The sequence below is a fragment of the Culicoides brevitarsis genome, chromosome 3 (assembly GCF_036172545.1).
Source record: "Culicoides brevitarsis isolate CSIRO-B50_1 chromosome 3, AGI_CSIRO_Cbre_v1, whole genome shotgun sequence".
NCBI lineage: Eukaryota > Metazoa > Arthropoda > Insecta > Diptera > Ceratopogonidae > Culicoides > Culicoides brevitarsis.
The window spans coordinates 32,754,459-32,776,473 of NC_087087.1; the positions used below are offsets into that span (position 1 = coordinate 32,754,459).

General features: G+C 31.3%; 4 protein-coding genes across 4 annotated transcripts; 3 read left to right on the top strand and 1 right to left on the bottom strand.

The window, feature by feature from the left end:
• Positions 1–196: 196 nt before the first annotated feature.
• LOC134833431 (phospholipid-transporting ATPase ABCA3-like) lies at positions 197–10,323 on the top strand. The gene is made up of 7 exons (XM_063847746.1): positions 197–1,287; positions 4,148–5,519; positions 5,578–5,690; positions 6,788–7,152; positions 7,207–8,059; positions 8,114–9,158; positions 9,755–10,323. The coding sequence occupies exons 1-7, from the start codon at positions 198–200 to the stop codon at positions 9,972–9,974; spliced, it is 5,058 nt and encodes a 1,685-aa protein (XP_063703816.1). The 5' UTR covers position 197; the 3' UTR covers positions 9,975–10,323.
• Positions 10,324–10,501: 178 nt separating this feature from the next.
• LOC134833430 (potential E3 ubiquitin-protein ligase ariadne-2) lies at positions 10,502–14,171 on the bottom strand. Its single transcript, XM_063847745.1, has 3 exons — positions 13,894–14,171; positions 11,135–12,345; positions 10,502–10,685 (listed from the first exon to the last, which is right to left on the bottom strand). Exons 1-3 carry the CDS (start codon positions 13,943–13,945, stop codon positions 10,539–10,541), a joined length of 1,410 nt encoding a protein of 469 aa, XP_063703815.1. The 5' UTR covers positions 13,946–14,171; the 3' UTR covers positions 10,502–10,538.
• Positions 14,172–14,506: 335 nt separating this feature from the next.
• Positions 14,507–18,012, top strand: LOC134835126 (ATP synthase subunit beta, mitochondrial). Its single transcript, XM_063849994.1, has 5 exons — positions 14,507–14,647; positions 15,169–15,224; positions 15,295–15,943; positions 16,009–16,191; positions 17,092–18,012. Exons 1-5 carry the CDS (start codon positions 14,569–14,571, stop codon positions 17,658–17,660), a joined length of 1,536 nt encoding a protein of 511 aa, XP_063706064.1. The 5' UTR covers positions 14,507–14,568; the 3' UTR covers positions 17,661–18,012.
• A 1,455-nt stretch (positions 18,013–19,467) lies between these two features.
• On the top strand, positions 19,468–21,224 carry LOC134835738 (cytosol aminopeptidase-like). Its single transcript, XM_063850680.1, has 2 exons — positions 19,468–20,727; positions 20,788–21,224. Exons 1-2 carry the CDS (start codon positions 19,544–19,546, stop codon positions 21,158–21,160), a joined length of 1,557 nt encoding a protein of 518 aa, XP_063706750.1. The 5' UTR covers positions 19,468–19,543; the 3' UTR covers positions 21,161–21,224.
• Positions 21,225–22,015: the final 791 nt, after the last annotated feature.

The window sequence follows — 22,015 nt, forward strand, 5'->3', positions numbered from 1 at the left end:
CGTTGTAATTTTACCTCGCTTTTGTCTCAAAAGACGAAAAATCTGCATCTCAATGGTTTGTACAGGTGTTCAAAGGCCTTCGGTAAACAAACATTACACGACATTCATCATCTAATACGAATTCAAGTGTCTCTCTATTGTCTTTATCGGTATTTTATCAGTTTACATTACGACTTTTCCGCAGCAAGTTGTCAATAATGAGCGATTGGCGAGTCTTCAAGTTGCTTTTGTGGAAAAATTTTGTCATCCAACGACGTCACAAGTTCCAAACGTTCCTCGAAATTGTCATTCCGGTCATTTTTGCCTCACTCCTGCTCGTTTTACGGCATCTCGTGACACCAACGTACCACGAAACGACATTAAAATTTCCGAAATTTGAGTGTAACTCGATCAAACAACTGCGGGAATTAACGGTACGCAAAAAAACTGAATGGAAAATCGCTTATTCGCCGTTGAATGACATCTACGAAGGGCTTTTAAAGGATTCCATTGAACTAATCGAAGGCGGAAATGAATTAAAAATCGAAGGATTTGCCAATGGAACAGTTTTAGAACGACATTTAGCGAATCATTCTGCCTTTGTAGGAGTTGAATTTCCCGATTCGCATCAAAATATCACTTTTTTACCGTTGGATCTTCAATTTTCGTTGAGATTTCCCGCAGAACTTCGTTTTATCCCGCGCGGAATGCCCGTTGAACGTTATAATTGGTTCACGTCGAAGCTCTTTCCAACTTTTCCCGAATATGGACCTCGAAATTTCAATGATACAGATGGCGGATTGCCGCCCGGATACTGTCAAGAGGGATTTTTACCGCTACAAACTGCAATTTCACGTGCCTTTGTTCGTCTAAAAAGACAGGAAATGACAGAAAATGAAGAAAAAGTGAATAAAATTTACTTGCAACGATTTCCGCATCCGCCATTTGTTGCGGATCAACTACTTTCCGGCTTGGAATTGGTTCTGCCGTTGATTATTTTGCTGAGTTTCTTGTCATCTGTGGTAAATGTTGCAAGACACGTGAATTACGAGAAGGAACAACGACTTAAAGAGGCGATGATGACCATGGGAATCTCGAATAACATGCATTGGGCCGCTTTTTTCGTGAAAAATTTGCAAATTCTGTCGTTAACGGTTGTTTTACTCACAACTTTACTGAAGATACCGATAAAAGATGACGCCTCAGTGCTCACAAGATCCAATTGGGGAGTTTTATTTTTCGTACTTTTTATTTATTGCATCCCGTCGATCGTTTTTTGCTTTCTAACGAGCGTTTTTTTCACAAAAGGTAAGAAATTTTAATAAAAAAAAATTTAAAAAAATATAAAAGAAAATTAAAAAAAATTAAAAAAATAGAAAAAGTAGTCGTCTAAAGAACGACATACTATACCGCATTTCGATATTACATATATATCTTTATTGTTGTCCTCACTTTACAATTTCATACTCCTCATTTCAATTTTCCGAACTTTTTATCAACTACAGACTTTCCATTGAAATGCATATATTTCATAATTTTGTACCCCTAATTTCACATTTTCGTACTCCTCGAAAAAGAAGAAAAACGGTCATGAAATTTTTCAAGTCAAGTTTTAATCAACTTTCGATGGATTTCAAAGCTAAAATTGAATAAATATTCATTCTAAAGTTCATTTCTGTTCATATTGGGTCGATATTTGACGTAACAAAAAAATCAGAGTTTGGAGGTTCAAACTCTGATTTTTTTTGCAAGTCATTTTTTGATCACTTTTAAGCCTAAAATTGAATAAATATTCATTCTAAAGTTCATTTCTGTTCATATTGGGTCGATATTTGACGTAACAAAAAAATCAGAGTTTGGAGGTTCAAACTCTGATTTTTTTTGCAAGTCATTTTTTGATCACTTTTAAGCCTAAAATTGAATAAATATTCATTCTAAAGTTGTTTTCTGTTCATATTGGGTCGATATTTGACGAAACAAAAAATCAGAGTTTGGAGTTTCAAACTCTGATTTTTTTTGCAAGTCATTTTTTGATCACTTTTAAGCCTAAAATTGAATAAATATTCATCCTAAGTTGATTTCTGTTCATTTTGGGTCGATATTTGACGTAACAAAAAAATCAGAGTTTGGAGGTTCAAGTCATTTTTTGATCACTTTTAAGCCTAAAATTGAATAAATATTCATTCTAAAGTTCATTTCTTATCATATTGGGTCGATATTTGACGTAACAAAAAAATCAGAGTTTGGAGGTTCAAACTCTGATTTTTTTTGCAAGTCATTTTTTGATCACTTTTAAGCCTAAAATTGAATAAATATTCATTCTAAAGTTCATTTCTGTTCATATTGGGTCGATATTTGACGAAACAAAAAAAATCAGAGTTTGGAGGTTCAAACTCTGATTTTTTTTGCAAGTCATTTTTTGATCACTTTTAAGCCTAAAATTGAATAAATATTCATTCTAAAGTTCATTTTTGTTCATATTGGGTCGATATTTGACGTAACAAAAAAATCAGAGTTTGGAGGTTCAAACTCTGATTTTTTTTGCAAGTCATTTTTTGATCACTTTTAAGCCTAAAATTGAATAAATATTCATTCTAAAGTTCATTTCTGTTCATATTGGGTCGATATTTGATAACAAAAAAATCAGAGTTTGGATTCATTCTAAAGTTCATTTTGCAAGTCTAAAGATCACTTTTAAGCCTAAAATTGAATAAATATTCATTCTAAAGTTCATTTCTGTTCATATTGGGTCGATATTTGACGTAACAAAAAAATCAGAGTTTGGAGGTTCAAACTCTGATTTTTTTTGCAAGTCATTTTTTGATCACTTTTAAGCCTAAAATTGAATAAATATTCATTCTAAAGTTCATTTCTTATCATATTGGGTCGATATTTGACGAAACAAAAAAATCAGAGTTTGGAGGTTCAAACTCTGATTTTTTTTGCAAGTCATTTTTTGATCACTTTTAAGCCTAAAATTGAATAAATATTCATTCTAAAGTTCATTTCTGTTCATATTGGGTCGATATTTGACGTAACAAAAAAATCAGAGTTTGGAGGTTCAAACTCTGATTTTTTTTGCAAGTCATTTTTTGATCACTTTTAAGCCTAAAATTGAATAAATATTCATTCTAAAGTTCATTTCTTATCATATTGGGTCGATATTTGACGAAACAAAAAAATCAGAGTTTGGAGGTTCAAACTCTGATTTTTTTTTGCAAGTCATTTTTTGATCACTTTTAAGCCTAAAATTGAATAAATATTCATTCTAAAGTTCATTTCTTTCATATTGGGTCGATATTTGACGTAACAAAAAAATCAGAGTTTGGAGGTTCAAACTCTGATTTTTTTTGCAAGTCATTTTTTGATCACTTTTAAGCCTAAAATTGAATAAATATTCATTCTAAAGTTCAGTCAGAGTTTGGAGGTTCAAACTCTGATTTTTTTTGCAAGTCATTTTTTGATCACTTTTAAGCGTAAAATTGAATAAATATTCATTCTAAAGTTCATTTCTTATCATATTGGGTCGATATTTGACGTAACAAAAAAATCAGAGTTTGGAGGTTCAAACTCTGATTTTCATTTTGCAAGTCATTTTTGATCACTTTTAAGCCTAAAATTGAATAAATATTCATTCTAAAGTTCATTTCTTATCATATTGGGTCGATATTTGACGAAACAAAAAAATCAGAGTTTGGAGGTTCAAACTCTGATTTTTTTTGCAAGTCATTTTTTGATCACTTTTAAGCCTAAAATTGAATAAATATTCATTCTAAAGATGATTTCCATCAAAATCTCCATGATTTTTAAATAAATAAAAAAAAAATTTTTTGGGGCACTATTTGACGTAACAAAAACATCAGAGTTTGGAGGTTCAAACTCTGATTTTTTTTGCAAGTCATTTTTTGATCACTTTTAAGCCTAAAATTGAATAAATATTCACACACACACACACACACAGACGACAAGTCGAATTTAATACCGCATTTTTTCTTCGAAATGCGGTAAAAAATATAAAATTTAAATTTAATTTTTTTTGACGAATATAAGACTAATTTTTCAATTGAATTTTTTTAAATATTTTTTTTGATATATTTTTATATATATTTTTTAATATATTTTTTTTTAAATATTTTTTTAAATACATTTTTTTAATTCTTTTTTATAGGTAACGTCGCTGCTTTGGCTTCTGGCATCTTATGGCTAATCTCGTATGCTCCATATGCCATCACAATGTCCTCCGACAACTCAATTTTCGCCAAATCCATGATTTGTTTATCTTCTAATTCAGCAATTGCGATGGCACTGCAGTTAATTATCCGTTTTGAAGGCACCGGAGAAGGACTTCAATGGAAAAATCTCTTTCGTCATGTCGCTCCTGGCGATAATTTCACCGTTGGCTATTGTTTGGTGATGATGCTCTTGGATTCCGTCATTTATCTCGTCTTTACTTTATATTTTGAGCGAATTCTCGTCTCCGGGAGTTCCGTTCCTGAAAAATGGTATTTCCCAATTGAACAATTTTGGTCGAAGCGATACAAAAGTGTCGACTTGGAGATGGATGAAGGAGATTTTCCGCCGATTTCGAATGCGGAAGATGATTTTACGGGCAAAATTTCGGGTATAACGTTGAAAAATCTCCGAAAAACGTATCCAGATGGAAAAACTGCCGTTACGGGACTCACTCTTAACATGTATCGGGATCAGATAACGGTACTTTTGGGTCATAATGGCGCCGGAAAGTCAACTGTGATGTCGATGCTCACGGGTTTGCTTGAACCAACGTCAGGAACTGCGATTGTGAATGGCTATGACATCCGAAGTGACATGAAACGCATCCAGAAATCCTTTGGGCTGTGTCCCCAATACAATATTTTGTTCGAAGATTTGACCGTAAGGGAGCACATTTACTTTTACGCGTCGCTAAAAGGCATCTCGAAGGCAAAAATCGAAGCAGAAATCGCGAAATTTGTGAAAAAAATTGAATTAACCGATAAATTGGATGAACTTTCGAAGAATTTATCGGGCGGGCAAAAAAGAAAACTTTTAGTCGTCTTATCGCTCGTTGGCGACTCAAAAATTGTGCTGCTCGACGAACCAAGTAGCGCCTTAGATCCGAGTGCGAGACGTGCTTTATGGGAGCTTTTGTGTGAAGAAAAGCAAGGAAGAACGATTTTACTGACGACTCATTTTATGGAAGAAGCCGAAGTCCTGGGCGATCGAATTGCGATTTTGAACGAGGGAAATCTCGAATGTGTCGGCAGTTCGTTCTACTTGAAGAAAAAATACGCCACGGGTTATCGGCTCATTTGTGTGAAACGTTGCGGATGTGATGCGACCTTCGTAACGGCTTTGCTGAGGAAATATATCCCGGAAATTGAGGTTGAAACAGATATTGGCACGGAATTGACGTATGTCTTGAACGAGTTTTACACCTCGATGTTTCGGCAGATATTCGAGGATCTCGAAAATAACATGGATTCGTTGTCGATTGCGAGTTTTGGGGTGTCACTTAGTACCTTAGAAGATGTTTTCATGAAGTATGATTTGAATTTTTTTTACAAAATTTATGATTTTTAATTGAGTTTTTGGTTTTAGAGTTGGCAGTAATACAAAAATGAACCTTCCAGATGCGATTCCAATGACAAGGACACATTCTGTGGAGGAAAATTTGAATCCTGTGTCGAAGAATTATGGATCAACGAATACTGGTGAGTTGTTTTTAAGAAAAAATTTGAGAAAATTATAAAAAAAATTAAATTCTTTTAATGTTGGCCTTGAAAATGCTAAAAAATTATAAGAAAAACTGAAATTGATTTAAAATTAAACATTGAGAAAAAAAATTATTTTTAAATAGTTTCATCAAATTTAAAATTTTTCAAATTTTAAATTTTTCTAAAAAAAAATATTCTGAAAAATTTTCAAAAAACGTAAAAAATTAAAATAAGTAAAAATTATGAGAAAAAATTAATTTTGTGTGAATTTTTAACCGTTTCGAAGAAAAAATTGAAAAAAAAAATTAAAAAAATTTTTTTTTTATTTAAAAATCAAGGAGATTTTGATGGAAATCATCTTTAGAATGAATATTTATTCAATTTTAGCTTTGAAATCCATCAAAAGTTTGTTAGATCTTGACTTGAAAAATTTCATGACCGTTTTTATTTTTTTCTCGAAAAACGGTCAAGGAAAAAAAATTTTTTTTTATTTCTTCAAAAATCAAGAAGATTTTGATGGAAATCATCTTTAGAATGAATATTTATTCAATTTTAGCTTTGAAATCCATCAAAAATTGATTAAAACATTTTTAGAAATAAATATTTTTTAATTTTTTAAAAATATTTTTTAATTCATTAAATATATTTTTTTTACCTAAAATCCAAAAAAGTTTTAAAAATTTACAAAAAAAAAATTATAAACATCTTATTAAATAAAAATGATAAAATTCAAATTTTTTTCCAAAAAAGTGAAATTTTTTAATATTTTTGAAAATTTTGATAAATTTTGATAACCAAAAATTTTTCAATTTTTTTTTCACCAAATTTGTTTCATAAATTTATCAAAAAAAAATTTTTAAATTCAAAAGAAAAAAATTTTAAAGAATTTTGGTTTTCATCAAAATTTGAATATTTTATTTTTTTATAAATTTATAAATTTATTTTTTTATAATTTTTTTAATTATTTTAAACTTTTTTTTCAATTCTTCAATTTTTTTTACCTTCAAATTATTTTTTATCTAAATTTTTAAAAAACTAAAAAAATGTTTTTTAACAATTTTTTTTTAAATATTTTTTTGTTCATTTCTTTTTAGTTGAAGACCTCATACCTCAACTTTTAACTGGCACATCATTGATAATAAATCAAATAAAAGCAGTTTTTCTCAAAAAATTCGCTTTTACACGACGAAGTCCCATTTTATTGCTCGTTATGATGATCATGCCTGTCATTTTCGTGCAGATTGCTGTATTAGCGGTCAATAGTTTACGCAATAAAGAGGATTTGCCATCATTGGAACTTGAATTAAGAAGTTACGGCAAGACTGTGACTATGGTACAGAGCAATTTGGATGACACCAGCTCGATTATTAACTCTTACAAGTCATTTGTTGAAGAGATGGACGTAAAAAATGAGGTTCAGATCATCGAAAGTTCGATGGAAGAGCATATTTTGAGTATCGTAAGTGAAATATTTCCTAAAAAAAATATTTTTAATTATTTTTCATGTTTTTAGAGCACTCAGGACATTCATAAATTAAATTCGCAGTACTTGATTGGAGCTTCCATTGAACAAAAAGTCGAAAATCGTACAGAAATCGTTGCTTGGTTCAATAATAACGCATATCACACAGCTCCAATAGCATTAAATGCGGTATTTAACACCATTTTAAAGGAAATTTGTGCAGAATGTTCGATTCAAGTGACGAACAAGCCCCTTCCTTACAGCAGTATGTCAAAGAAAAATGTTTTAATTCAAGGAAATGGGTTCGGATATCAACTTGCCTACAACACAACCTTCGCCTTGTGCTTCCTTTCCGGCTTTTTCAGCATTTTTTATCTCAAGGAGCGTGCTACTCGTTCAAAATTACTCCAACTTTTGAGTGGACTCAATATTTCCGTGTACTGGATCGTCTCTTTCATCTTCGATTTCCTACTTTTTAGCATTTGCGGCGTTTTTTACATCGGAACAATCGCTTTGTCGCAAGAGGAGGGATGGTCAACGATGATTCACGCAGGTCGTTTAGCAGTTTTATGGGCAACTTTTGTATGGGCAGCACTGCCAATGACCTATGTGGGCTCTTTTATGTACAAAAATCCAACAACGGGCTTCGTTAAAATCACAATGTCCTTCCTGCTGAACGGAGCAATGACTTTTTTCCTCATCAGCATAATATTTGCGTTGAAAATTAATGTCGACACGGAGATAATGAAGCAAATTTTCATGATGTTTCCACATTTTGCGGTTGCGGATGCCTTAAATACGATCGATTATATCATCGTGACGAAGGGAATTTGTCAAAGTGAGTGCGAACAACATGAGGGATGCAACGATCAAGTACTTTGTTTAATCATGCCGAGCTGTTGTGGTAAGAATTTGACCTTGAACCTCCTTGAATTTGATGAAAATTAATTTTTTTCAGAGAAAATGGACTTTTTCGCGTATGAATATCCCGGAATGGGCAAACATTTGGTCAAAATGATGACATCAGGGGTCATTTCATGGATTATTATCATCCTTATCGAAGTCCTTCGAAGAAAAAATTTTAATTTTTTCACCAAAAATCATCTTCAGAGCAACGAAATTGATCAAAATATCGATTGTGATGTCCTGGAAGAAAAACGACTCGTTAAAAGACTCAAAGAAAAGGAACTTTCGCAGTATAATTTGGTAATTAAGGACCTAAAAAAGACTTACGGGAGTTACGTTGCTGTCAAAGACATGTGCGTTGCAGTCAATAACGACGATTGTTTCGGTCTTTTAGGCTTAAACGGAGCTGGAAAGACTTCTACCTTCAAAATGCTCACAGGAGAAGTCAAAATCGCTCAAGGAGACGCCTTCATCCAAGGCATCAGTTTAAAAACGGACATGCCAAAAGCCTCTCAACTCATCGGATATGTCCCGCAATACGACGCCATGCTTCAAGAACTCACCGGATACGAAACTTTACGCGTTTTTGCCTTGCTACGAGGCGTTCCGTCGCCCGAAATTCACAATATGATCCTCACAATCGCTGCCGAACTGAATTTCAAGCAACATCTCAACAAGCAAATCAAAAATTACAGCGGCGGCAATAAGAGGAAAGTTTCAGCAGCAATAGCTCTCTTGGGAAATCCCTCAATTTTGTTCTTTGATGAGCCAACAGCGGGTATGGATATTGCCGCACGACGATTATTGTGGCGAAAAATCTGGAAATTGCGTGATGAAGGAAGATCTGTGGTACTGACGTCGCACAGCATGGAGGAATGTGAGAATTTGTGCACGAAAATTGCAATTATGGTGAAAGGAGAGTTTCGGTGTCTCGGAAGCGTGCAACATTTGAAGAATAAATTTTCCAAGGGGTACACGTTGAAGATTAAACTTAGGCGGAATCCCGTTATTTGTCACAGTTTGGAGGGAAGTGAGGAATTTGAAGGGCGGAATATCAAGGAATACGTTGAAAAATGCTTTGTTGGATCTCAATTACGGTAAATTTTGATATTTTTTACAACTTTAATGATTTTTTTAAAAATCTTTTTTTAAAAAAGCAAAAAATAAGAGAAAAAACTTTCATTGAAAAAAATTTAATTAAATTATTTTAAGAAATTTTTTCAATTTTGAAAATTTTTTCTATCAAAATTGGCTAAAAATCCACTAAAAATAATTTTTAATTTTTTTTTATAATAATTCAAATATTTTTGAATTAATTTAAAAATAGCAAAGTTTTGAAAAAATAATTTTTTATTAATTTTTGAAAAAAAAAAAATTATAAATTTTTGAAAAAAAAAATTATTATTTTTTAAAAAAATAAATTTTTTTAAATAATTTTTGAAAAAAAAATTAATTACTTTTTGAAAAAATAAATTTTTATTAACTTAAAAAAAAAAATTATTAATTTTTGAAAAAATACTTTTTTTTAATCATTTTTGAAAAAAAAAATTAATTAATTTTTAAAAATTAAACTTTTATAAATTTTTGAAAAAAAAAATAAATTTTTGTTAATTTTTGAAAAAATTAAATTTTTATTAATTTTTAAGAAATTCAATTCTTAATTATTTTTAATTTTTTTTTTTATTTATTTTAGGGAAGAACATTCGGAAATGCTCACATACCATCTCCCCCAAACCACGTTAAAATGGAGCGAATTATTCGGTCTCATGGAGATCGCAAAATCCAAATACGACATCGAAGATTACTCCCTCGGGCAAACCAGCTTGGAACAGATATTTTTGTACTTTGCACGCAGTCAAGCAATGGCAGAACTCGAACGAGTCAACAACGACGACGAATGGACGAGACTTTAAAACAAAAATTTTTCTATTTGATTTTTGCACGTAACTTTATTTTCTTTAAAAAGTCCCAAAAAAATCGTTTTGTTCCAGAAGAATTTGTCACATTAAGACTTTTTTTTTCTACGTTTGTTCTTTGTTTCAATTGTTTTGTTAAATCTACCTAATCTACAGTAATATTGAGGAAAATGAAGATCAAAAATTATTTAGTCATTAATTAATAGTAAAACGTAAGCTACGGACTCCTAATACTAACATTCTTACAATATAATTCTTATAATTCACGTCACGCTTCAAGCAGATGAACTTCAATTATTAGCTATAAATTTTTCTAACATATTACAGACATACGACAGAACCTTAACTGGAATCTTTTAAATATATTTTTATTTTTTTTACGGTTTCTGGCCTTTTCTAGCTTAAAATGTACGAGAAATTTTTCGTGGGTTCAAACAAAAAAAAAAATATTTTTTTTAATAAATTAATTAATTAATTAGCACACAACAGTTTTTTCTTCCTGTTTTAAGTCTATACAAGTGAAAGTTTTAAAAAATAAATTTTTTATTCCGAAAAATAGAATTAACCGTCGTTGGGAAAGAAATCCTTAAGTAATGTAGTTCGTCGTTTTTCGGCGACATCCATTTGATTTTCCAGCGAGCCACGATCCGTCGTCTCGGCACGCTCAACTTTCCATGAGAGATTTTCGATTTCAGCTTCTAGTTGAGCCTGAAAAGTAAATAAAATAGAGGAAAAAATTAATTTTTTTTATATTTTTTTTTTATTTTTAAGCTTAAAAATTATCAAATGGGCTTTCAAAATGAAAATTACGTATTTTTTACGTATTTTTTATTTTTCAATTTTCAAGCTTGAGACCCATCAAAAAGACATCCAAAGGCATTTTCCATTTCTTTTGATCAATTTTAAGCTTGAAAACCATCAAAATTAAAAAAAAAAATTTTTGATGTATTAAAAATGGAAAATATTATTTATATAGAAAATTAAATTTTTTTTTGTTTAAATTTTTAAATTGCCTAATTTAATTTAAAAATTAATTTCTAAAAATTTTAAATTTTAAGAGAATTTAATTTAATTAAATTAATTCAAATAAATATAATTAATTTTAATTAAAATTTAAAAATTTAAAAAGTTTGAATTTTTGAAAAAAAAAATCTCACCTGCTGATACTCGAACAAGTCTTTTCGCGATCCCGATTCCATATAATACGCATAGGGGTAGGTGTATTGCAAGGTATAACGACATTTAGCAAGTAAGCTGGCAGCATGAAAGAGATATTGCCAATCGATCCACGTTCCGAGTCCATTCATGACTTTTTCGTTGATGCGCGCCTTGATCCGATCGAGAGTCTGTTGCTCGAGTTGCAACGATTTCGAATGATTTTCCCATCTTTCGTAATAATGCAAGTACTTTTTGAGTGCCTCTCGTGCCTGGGCATGCACCGATTCATTGGCGATATTGGGATTTTCCTTATAACGCGAACACTCGTAATATTCCGAGCCGTGAGTCTTCCAGTCGCCCAAACACATCCAACAAAAATCCCATTTGCAGTGAAAACATTGCATGTGATTGCATCCGCCGTTCTTCTCGATGCAAATGTGACACTTGGGACAGTCCTTCGTATGGGCCGAAATGTAATTTGCCGTTTCGCTGTCATCCGCACACTTTGTCAACCACTTTTTAATGACCGTACAATCCGTTGGCGCATGATAATCCGTGCCGCATTTGAAGCAAAATGCCGTATTGCATTGATTGCACGACGCTTTCTTCGGTTTTGTATCCGTACTACGTACGACAATTGTGCAATTGGGACCCGGGCAGAAACGCAGTTGCGGATGCGATCGCACATAATCCGCAAAAACGAATTTCTGGTATTTGTCGCGCAAATCCATGCGATTGAGAAGTTGCAAAACCGTGTCTTCGGGCACGATAATATCACATTTGGCTGCCATGCAACCGATTTGCGTCGAAATTCCCTGCCCAATTTGGATTTCAAAGTGTTGGGTCCAGCAATCCTTGCAGAAATTGTGTCCGCACGAGAGACAGTAAAACTTGTCGCTTCGATGCGTCGTGATGCAAACGGGACACGTTTGACTCTTCGACGAAAGACGTTTCACGGATTTGACTTTTGCACTCACGAGAAGTCCGGCGGCGTTGTTGCGATATTTTTCCGTTACTTCGGTCATATTCCATTTGTGTTGGTGCAAAAGTACTTTGGCGAGCGACGGCGTGATTTGTAATTGATTGCTGAGACTTTCTACAGACTCGTTGAGGAGCTTTTCAACTTCTTCCGTGTTGAGACAATCGTATACAAAGTACTCCGGATCACTGTCACGTGGGTCAATTTGCTCGATGTCGCAATCGTCGTCGCCTAAAAGTGAAAAAAATGTAAGTAAAGTTTTAAAAAAAAATATTTTTTATTTAAAAATGAGCAAAAAAATTTTTTAGGATGCTCCAAATAAAAATCAAAAATAAATTTAAAAAATTTAAAGTTAAAAATTTCATTAGCATTTTTTTTTTTGTTATTTTCATAATTTTTCAAGAAATTTTTAAAAATAAAAAAAATAAATTTTACTAATTTTTTTGTGAAAATAATATTTTAACTCAAATTTTCTTCTCAAAAAATATTTTTCATAAAATTTCTAAATTTATTTTTAAATTTTTTAAATTAATTTTATTTATTTTTTTTAAATTTTTTTTATACTTAATTAAATAATATTAATAATATTAATAAAAATTAATTAATTTATTTTTTTTTATTATTTTTTTATTTAATTTTTTTTTTAATTTTTGTTCTATTTTTAATTTTTTTATATTTTTTTTAAATTTTTTTTAATTTTTAATTTTTAATTTTTTTAAATTTAATTTTTTTTCAAAAAATTTTTTTTTTAAATTATTTCCAATTTTTAATTTTTTAAATTTTTTTTTTTTTTTTTTTTTTTTTTTTTAAATTTTTTTAAAAATTTTTTTTTTTTTTTTAATTTTTTTCTAAAAAAAATTAAATTTTTTAAATTTTTTTTTATTTTTTTTTTTTTTTAAATTTTTTTAGTTTTTTTTATTTTTTTTTAATTGTTTTTTTATTTTTTTTTTTTTTTTTTTTTAAATTTTTTTAATTTTTTTTTTTTTTTATTTTTTTTTTAATTTTAATTTTTATCAAACATCAAAAATATTATTTAACGCTCAAAAATTGTTAAATTTTTGTCATTTTATATGAAATTTTTTTTTTTAGTTTGAATTTTTGTTTTTGATTTTCCTTTGGATCAGCTTTATAAAAAATTATCACTGAATTGAGTCAAAAAAAAAAAAATGTTTAATTGTCCCATTGACACTCATTCACGCAAAAATTGTGCAATTTTGTTCTATTTTTAACGAAATGCATGCATTTTCGTGACATTTCAAAGGTATCCGTGTGTGTTATATCACCTGTTTTGCCTCAAAATAGCATAATATTTATGACTTAATCCAATTTAATTTTTTTTCAATTATTTTTTCTCCATAAACAAGTCTCGCAAACGCTAAAATCAATATGCACGACCTCGAAAAGGCAACAATTTCGCCAATTAAGAGGCAATTTTCACACACGACAAGGAAAATCAAGGATTGAAGGACGTCATTTTCGTGTTTACGTGAAATTTATGACCGTCATTGCCCTTTCGTAGCTTGTAGATACGCGAGATTTGGCGATTGAACTCTTCGAAGGACATTCACTTTTGCTGTTTTTGCACTTTCACTGAGCTTCGTTATCAGTTAGTCGTAAAAAAAGCATTGATCTCTTGCTTTTTGTGCGTAAATGTTCGACGACCCACAAAAGAAGTCGAAAAAAAATTACTTCCTTGTTTGTTTGAGGAATTTTTTTTTGAAATTGCAGAATTTATGCATTTTTGTCAATGTCAATTGCGGCAATTCTGGTCTGACTCACCGTTGTAGTAATCGTCGTAGCCGTCGTTCGAATCCATTTCAATATCCGACATTTTTGGTGTCTTTTTTCTTCCTTCTCTCGGTTTAGCTCAGTAAGGGGGATCTTGGTTTTCGGTTATTTTGCGTGTTTTTCCTGCGCCCGTCACTTGTTCCTTATTGCGTTTGCACAACTCCGCGGTTCATCGTCAATTATTTGCACGAAAAGTCGCTGCCAGTACACAGAGAAGCCTGGAAAATGACGAGGAAAATATTTGTATTTGTGAAATGGAGGACTGATTATTGTTCGGTACGGGTCGTATGTTACGTGCAGCGTGTGGGGCAATTATTGTGCAATGGGATGTGTGACTTAAAATCAAATTTGCATTAGGTAAGTGTTTGAATTTTACGATTTTTTATGAAATTTCTCTAATTTTTTGACTTTTTTTACCTGAAATTTTAATTTTTAGATCAAAAATCATCAAATTTAATCAAAAAAATTTAAATTTTCAACAAAAAATTTCATACCTGTGGGTTGTTTTTGTGGTTTTCATTCAAAAAAATACAGTACCGTATTCCTCGGATCCGCAAATCATTTTTCGGTGAGTCGGCTGAAAGTGATTTTCGGATGAAAACGCAGGGATTCGAGCAATATCTTCACATTCGCCTTCATCGTCGCTTCGAGTATTAGTTGAAAAAGATGTTTTCCGCGTTAAATACCGCGGTGAGAGCCGCTACCAAGGCGGACAAGAAGATTTTATCCTTCTTCACCACTGCAAGTAAGTATTTTTACGGGAATTATGTTAGTTTTAGAGCTAAAAAGTTGCCAAATCCCGAAATTGTGCCTCGCCGTGGTTGCGTGTTATGTAACCTCCATGGAAAAGTCCCCGTTCTCGCAGTAATACGCGATATTTCTTCAAGAATTTGCCCTCAAATCGCGTGAAAGGATGCGAAAAAGTGAATTTTCGGACGAAACTCTGCTTTGGAACATTCTGTTACATAATTTTTAGCGAAAAACTCGTCGCATACATTGACTACAGAAAGCACACCCATGCCCGTAGAGTATACGGAAAAAAATATCCGACCGACATCTTGTCTTTCGTTCTTTTTTATCATCACCATTTTCGATGGTCATTAATTGATAACTCCTGAAACGAAAGATTTTTAGAATTTTTTCAAATTTTTTGCGAAAAAATCTCAGAAAATCCCGCGACAATTGCCGTTACGTCAGCTAAGAGCGTAAATGCATGTAAGATTGGTTATGTAATTATTGCTATTTTCGTTTTTCCTTTTTCCACAGACCGTCAATATGCAGCAAAGGCAGCAGCTAAAGCCGCTGGCGCATCCCAAGGCAAGGTAAGTATCGCTCCGTGGATTTTTCGTGTGTTTGTTCGGCAAAAAAATCACGTTTTTCACGCGAAAATAGGTCGTTGCTGTAATCGGTGCCGTTGTCGATGTCCAATTCGACGAGGATTTGCCCCCAATTTTGAACGCCTTGGAAGTTCAAGGGCGTCAACAGCGCTTGGTGTTGGAAGTTGCCCAACATTTGGGAGAAAGCACCGTCCGCACCATCGCCATGGACGGTACCGAAGGTCTTGTGCGCGGACAAAAAGTCTTGGATACCGGATATCCCATCCGTATCCCGGTCGGCGCCGAAACTTTGGGTCGCATCATGAATGTCATCGGCGAACCAATTGACGAACGTGGTCCCATCGAAACCACAAAATCCGCTCCCATTCACGCCGAAGCTCCCGAATTCGTTGAGATGTCTGTCGAGCAGGAAATTCTCGTCACAGGTATCAAGGTCGTCGATTTGTTGGCTCCCTACGTAAAGGGTGGCAAAATTGGATTGTTCGGCGGTGCCGGTGTCGGCAAAACTGTCTTGATTATGGAGCTTATTAACAACGTTGCCAAGGCTCATGGTGGTTATTCCGTGTTTGCGGGTGTCGGCGAACGTACGCGTGAAGGTAACGATTTGTACAATGAAATGATTGAGTCCGGTGTCATCTCCTTGAAGGACAAAACATCCAAGGTAGCTCTTGTCTACGGTCAAATGAATGAACCTCCAGGCGCTCGTAAGTTTTCTTTTTTCTAAAATTAAAAAAAAAAATCTTTAAAAATTTTAATTTTTTCGAAAAAGGTGCTCGTGTCGCTTTGACTGGTTTAACTGTCGCCGAATATTTCCGTGATCAAGAAGGACAAGATGTGTTGCTCTTCATTGACAACATTTTCCGTTTCACTCAAGCCGGTTCTGAAGTATCTGCCTTGTTGGGTCGTATTCCATCTGCTGTCGGTTACCAACCAACTTTGGCTACTGACATGGGTAAGAATTCAATTTGCTTTAATTTTCAAATCTTTTATTCATTGACCCATTTTAAAGTAAAAAAAAAATTTAAAAAAAAAAAATTAATAAAAAATTGTAAAAAAAATTAATGAAAATATATAAAAAAAAATTAATAAAAAATTTGATAAAAATTAAAAAAAAATTAAAAAAAAAATTAAAAAAAAATTAATAAAAAAAAATATTAAAAAAAAAAAATTTTAAAAAATAAAAAAAAATATTTAAAAAAAAATAATATTTAAACAAATTTAAAAATGTAAAAAAAAATTTATTGAAAAAAAAATACATTTTTATCAAAATTTGATTTTAAGAATTTTTTTAAAAATTTCCTCCAAATTTTTTTTTGCAAAATATTTAATTTTCAAATATTTTTTTTATTTTTCACTTGAAATCTAATTTAAATTTTAAAATAAAAAAAAATCTTAAAAATCTTGTCAAAATTAATTAAATTCAATTTGTCAAAATTTGCTTTAATTTTTTTTATTCATTTGAAACAAAAAATTATGAAAAAAAATTAAAAATAAAATAAAATAAATAAACTTTCTTTAAAATTTTCGTTAAAATAAAAAAATATTAATTCAATGCATGATTTTCTATAAAAATTTAATGAGAAAAATATTAAAATAATTTATTAAAATAAAAAAAATAAAATTAAAGTAAATTTTCAACAATAATGAATTTTTAAAAAATTTTTGAATATTTTTTTTTTTATTTTTAATGAAAATTTTTATAAATATTAAAAAAAATAATTATATCGGGCATTTTTTGAACTTTTTTCGCCCAAAAAAATGAATTTTGGATTCGAAAATGGGTCATATGATAAAATTTTCAAGTTAAATTTCAAAAATAATTAAAAAAAACTTTCAAATTTCTGCTTCTCAGGTACTATGCAGGAACGTATTACCACAACAAAGAAGGGTTCAATTACCTCAGTACAGGCCATTTATGTGCCAGCTGACGATTTGACTGATCCTGCTCCCGCTACAACATTCGCTCACTTGGACGCTACCACTGTATTGTCTCGTGCTATTGCCGAATTGGGTATCTACCCCGCTGTCGATCCCCTCGATTCGACCTCACGTATCATGGACCCCAACATCATCGGTGACGAGCATTACAACATCGCTCGTGGCGTGCAAAAGATTTTGCAAGATTACAAATCGTTGCAAGATATCATCGCCATCTTGGGTATGGATGAGTTGTCTGAAGAGGACAAATTGACCGTCGCCCGTGCTCGCAAGATCCAACGTTTCTTGTCGCAACCCTTCCAAGTTGCCGAAGTCTTCACAGGCCATCCCGGCAAATTGGTACCTTTGGATGAGACCATCAAGGGCTTCACCAAGATCTTGGCTGGCGACTACGATCACTTGCCCGAAGTTGCATTCTACATGGTTGGTCCCATCAACGAGGTTGTCGAGAAGGCTGAACGCTTGGCCAAGGAAGCCAACTAAAAACCCACACTAGATACTAACTGCCGCACTCGTAAATTAAAAAAAAACATCAAATGTAGCAAAAAAAATCTCTAATAATCGCACGAAGAAGGATAAAGTCGCCCGAAAAACGCTTAAAAAACGGAAAACTCTTTGAAAATTTATCATAAAAAATATTGTTATAAGAAACGAATGTCTGTACGATCATCTAATTGTATTTCAACTAATATTTTTGTTGCTGCCGGAATGCATTCCTCCCAATTGTCTTCCGAACAGCAACAATTTACCTACATCAATAAACTGAATATATAGAAAGGATTAAGATTGAAACACAATTGATTCCCAATAAAGTCTGCGAAAACACCCCCTTTAAGTATTTTTTGTTTCTTTTCTGTTCTTTAGTCATCTTTTTCACTTTCTGAGTCACTCGTTCGAATTTGAGCTTGAAATTTGATTCTTTGTGGCGCAAAGTTTCTCCATGTGATATTTCATTTATTTGTCATGCAGTTGATTTTTTTTACTCAATTTCTCCTGTTTCATCAATTTCAATGTTTTTAAGAAGTTGAAATTCTTAATGATTTTTTTATGAAAAAAGTTAAAATTCTTTTAGAAAAATTCAAAGTTTATAACTAATATGACCTTAAAATTCAAAAATTTTAAACATTTTTTTTAAATTCATAATTTTTTATTTTAATTTCAAAACTTTTAACAAATAATTTAAAAAATATTTCACAATATTCAAAAATTTAAAAAAATTATTTTACAAAAATTTTAAGTTTTTTATATTTGCTCTCAAAAGTCAAAAAAATAACGAATTGTTTTCAAAAAAGTTAAATTTCATGAGATTTTACTAAAACTTTTTGAATTTACTAAAAATTTTCTAAATTTTTCTAAAAATTTTTAAATGTTTAACCAATGTCTCTTAAATAAAAAATCTTTTTTAAGTTTAAAATTTTGTTCATAAAGCTGTAAAAAATATAAAAATTTTTACGAAAAATTTCAAAATATTCGAAAATAATTTTTTTTATGAAAATTTTGAAATTTTAAAAAATTTTCTAAAAAAATTAAAAAAATTTTTTTTTTGAAAAATTTAAAATTTTCTAAACAAAACTTTTTTAAAGAAATTAAAAATTTGAGAAAAATTTAAAATTCGGTATGATTTTTTAAAAAAAAAAAAAAAAAATTATAAATTCTAATTTTTTTAGAATTTATTTTAAAATTTAATATCAAAAAATGAAAATTAAATTAAGAATTTTTTCATGAATTCAAAATTCATAAAGAATTTCTAAAAATAAAATTATAAAATTTGATTAGAATTTCTTCAAAAATATTAAAATTTCTCAAAAAAATAAAAAATTTTCTTTTAAAAATTTAAATTTTATATCAAAAAAATTGGAAACTAAAAATTTGTTTAAAATTTTTAAAAAAATTAAAAATTTGGTAAAACTTTCTCAAAAAACAATAAAAAATTTGTTAAGAATTTCTCAAAAATTAAGAACTTTTCAAAAAAAAAATAATTTGTTGTGAACTTCTACAAATAATTTTAAATTTTATATCAGAAAAAATAACAATTTGTAAAAAATTAAAAAAAATCACAATTTTTTACAAAAATTTTAAGAAAAATTCAAAATTTGTGAATAATTTCTCTAAAAATTAATTTTTTAAAAAAGTTTTTAGAAAATTTTTCCATAAAAAAGTAAATTTTACGAATTTTCGAGAAAAATCTTCCACTCAGGACCTTCAAACGACAACAATCGCTAATTCAATTAGTGCCATTCTCAACATTTTGTGAACGCGATATCGTCGCACGACGAAATGTAAAGGGGAACTTTGCAGTAGTACAATACACTGTAGGCACAGTGTCACACAATAACACACATATTTTTCATTTATTACTACTGATTATGGGATTTTTCTTTGTCAGGCAGAGAATTTTAACGAACATTGTTCAGTTGCAACGCAATTTTCAACGTAACATGTCGTCGTCATCATCGCAAAAAGCTGGCTTAGTCTTGGGTGCCTTCCAAACGCCCGACAAGCAACTGAGGTTAAGCAAACTCGCCGATGCCTTCAACAAGGAGAAAACGGGCAACAAACTCGCGGACCAGATAAAAATTCTCGGACCTCTTGATGCGGGAAGCGTTCGTGTTTTTTGGAATGTTTCCGAGAAATTTCCTGTCGTCGCAGTTGCTGGTTTGGGAAATCCTGAGGAAAAAGCCGACGTGAATGAGGAAATTGATCAACACAAGGAGAACATCCGAAATGCGACAGCAGCTGGCGTTCGTCAGCTAATCGACTTCAAGGTAGATGAAATTGTCGTCGATGACATGGAAGACGGGCAAACAGCAGCGGAAGGTGCCTTTTTGGGCTCTTATAAATTTCAGCTGTTCCGCAACGCAGAAAAACAAAAGAAAATCCCTCCGGTGAAACTTTTAGAAAACTCCGAACAGGTCGAGGCATGGAATCGCGGCGCAATTCTCGCTGAAACGCAAAATTTTTGTCGAATTTTGTCCGAAACTCCGGCGAATCTGATGACTCCGAGCGTTTTTTGTGACAAAGTCCGGGAGAAATGTGCCGGTTTGAAGGTCGATGTGACAGCACATGACGAAAAATGGGCCGAAGAGATGAAAATGGGCTCGTTTTTGAGTGTTACACGAGGATCAAAGGAGCCTGCCAAGTTCCTCGAGTTGACTTATATGGGAGATTCGGCTTCCAAAGACGTCATTTGCTTAGTTGGAAAAGGCGTAACCTTCGACACGGGCGGTATCAGCTTAAAACCATCGGCAAAAATGGATGATATGCGAGCCGATATGGGCGGCGCCGCAAATGTGGCTTGCACAACAATCGCTTTGGCCCGTTTGGGAGCGAAAGTTAATGTCAAAACGTTGATTCCATTGTGCGAAAACATGCCAGGAGGAGCAGCTACGAAACCAGGCGACTTGGTAACTGCTATGAATGGCAAAACTATTGTCGTTGACAACACCGATGCCGAAGGACGATTGATTTTGTGCGATGCTTTGTGCTATGCGGAGACTTTTAACCCGAAATACATCGTTGATGTCGCGACTTTGACCGGAGCGATTCGCATGTAAGTCATTTTTCCCACGAAAAATCGATTTTTTTGTTAAAAAAATTAAAAATATTTCAGTGCATTGGGCGATTGCGTCTCTGGAGTCTTCACAAACGACAATAACCTATGGAATGCCATTCATGATGCTGGAATGAACACGGGAGATCGTGTCTGGCGCATGCCGCTGTTCAAACATTACGCGAAACAAATGACGGATTACGAGGGCTACGACATCAACAACATCGGAAAAGGCGTAATTGGGGCAGGTTCGTGCACCGCCGCCGCCTTTTTGCGAGAATTCGTGAAGAAAGACACCAAATGGATGCATTGCGATATCGCTGGCGTCATGGGAAATTGCACGGATCAACCGTATACAGGGAAAGGCATGTCTGGGCGCCCATTGCGGACCTTAGTTGAATTCGTTCTACGTGAAGCTGGTCACAAACTGTAAACAGTTTGCATTTATTTTATTCTTTTTTTGTCACATAGATACCAATAAATTGTAGAAATAATAATTTTGTATCGCTTTGCTTATCAAAAAGTTCACGTAACTTGTTTATTTGTCAAGAGTTTTGATAAGCTTATCATTGTTTAACTTAAAAATTTCGAAAAATGAACAAAATTTTTAACGAACTTTTTTTTTAAATTCTTCCAGCTGACATTGACAATTTTCGTTTCATCATTTTCATTTTTCATTAAAAAAATATTTTACAATATTCAAATATTTGAAAAAATTATTTTCAAAAATTTCAAAATTTTTTATATTTGTCCCCAAAATTAAATAAAAAATAACAAATTTTTTTTCAAAAATTTATAAAAAATTTTCTGATTTTTTTTTAATTTTCTTAATTTTTACCCATGTCTCTAAAACGAAAAAAAAAAATAAATAAATAAAATAAAATTTTGCTCAAAAAGCTCAAAATAAGTATAAAAAATTCTTAAAAAATTGAAAAATTTAAATTTTTTTGTAAATCTGAAAAAACAAATCAATAAACTATACGAAAAATTCTTAAAAAAAAATCAAAATTTTCTGAAAAATTTAAAACTTTTAAAAAGTTTTGTTTAAAAATTTGAACACTATTTTAAAGAAATTTAAAAATTGTTTAAAATTATACAAAAATTAAAATTTTCTCAAAAAAAAATTTCAAAAATTCTTAATAATTTTTTTTAGCTTTTTGAACAATTTTTATTTTTGAAAAAATATTATTTTAGAGACATTGGTTAAAAATTAAGAAAATAACAAAAAATTAAGAAAATTTTTAAAATTAAGAAAATTTTAAAAATACAGAAAATTTAAAAAAAAATT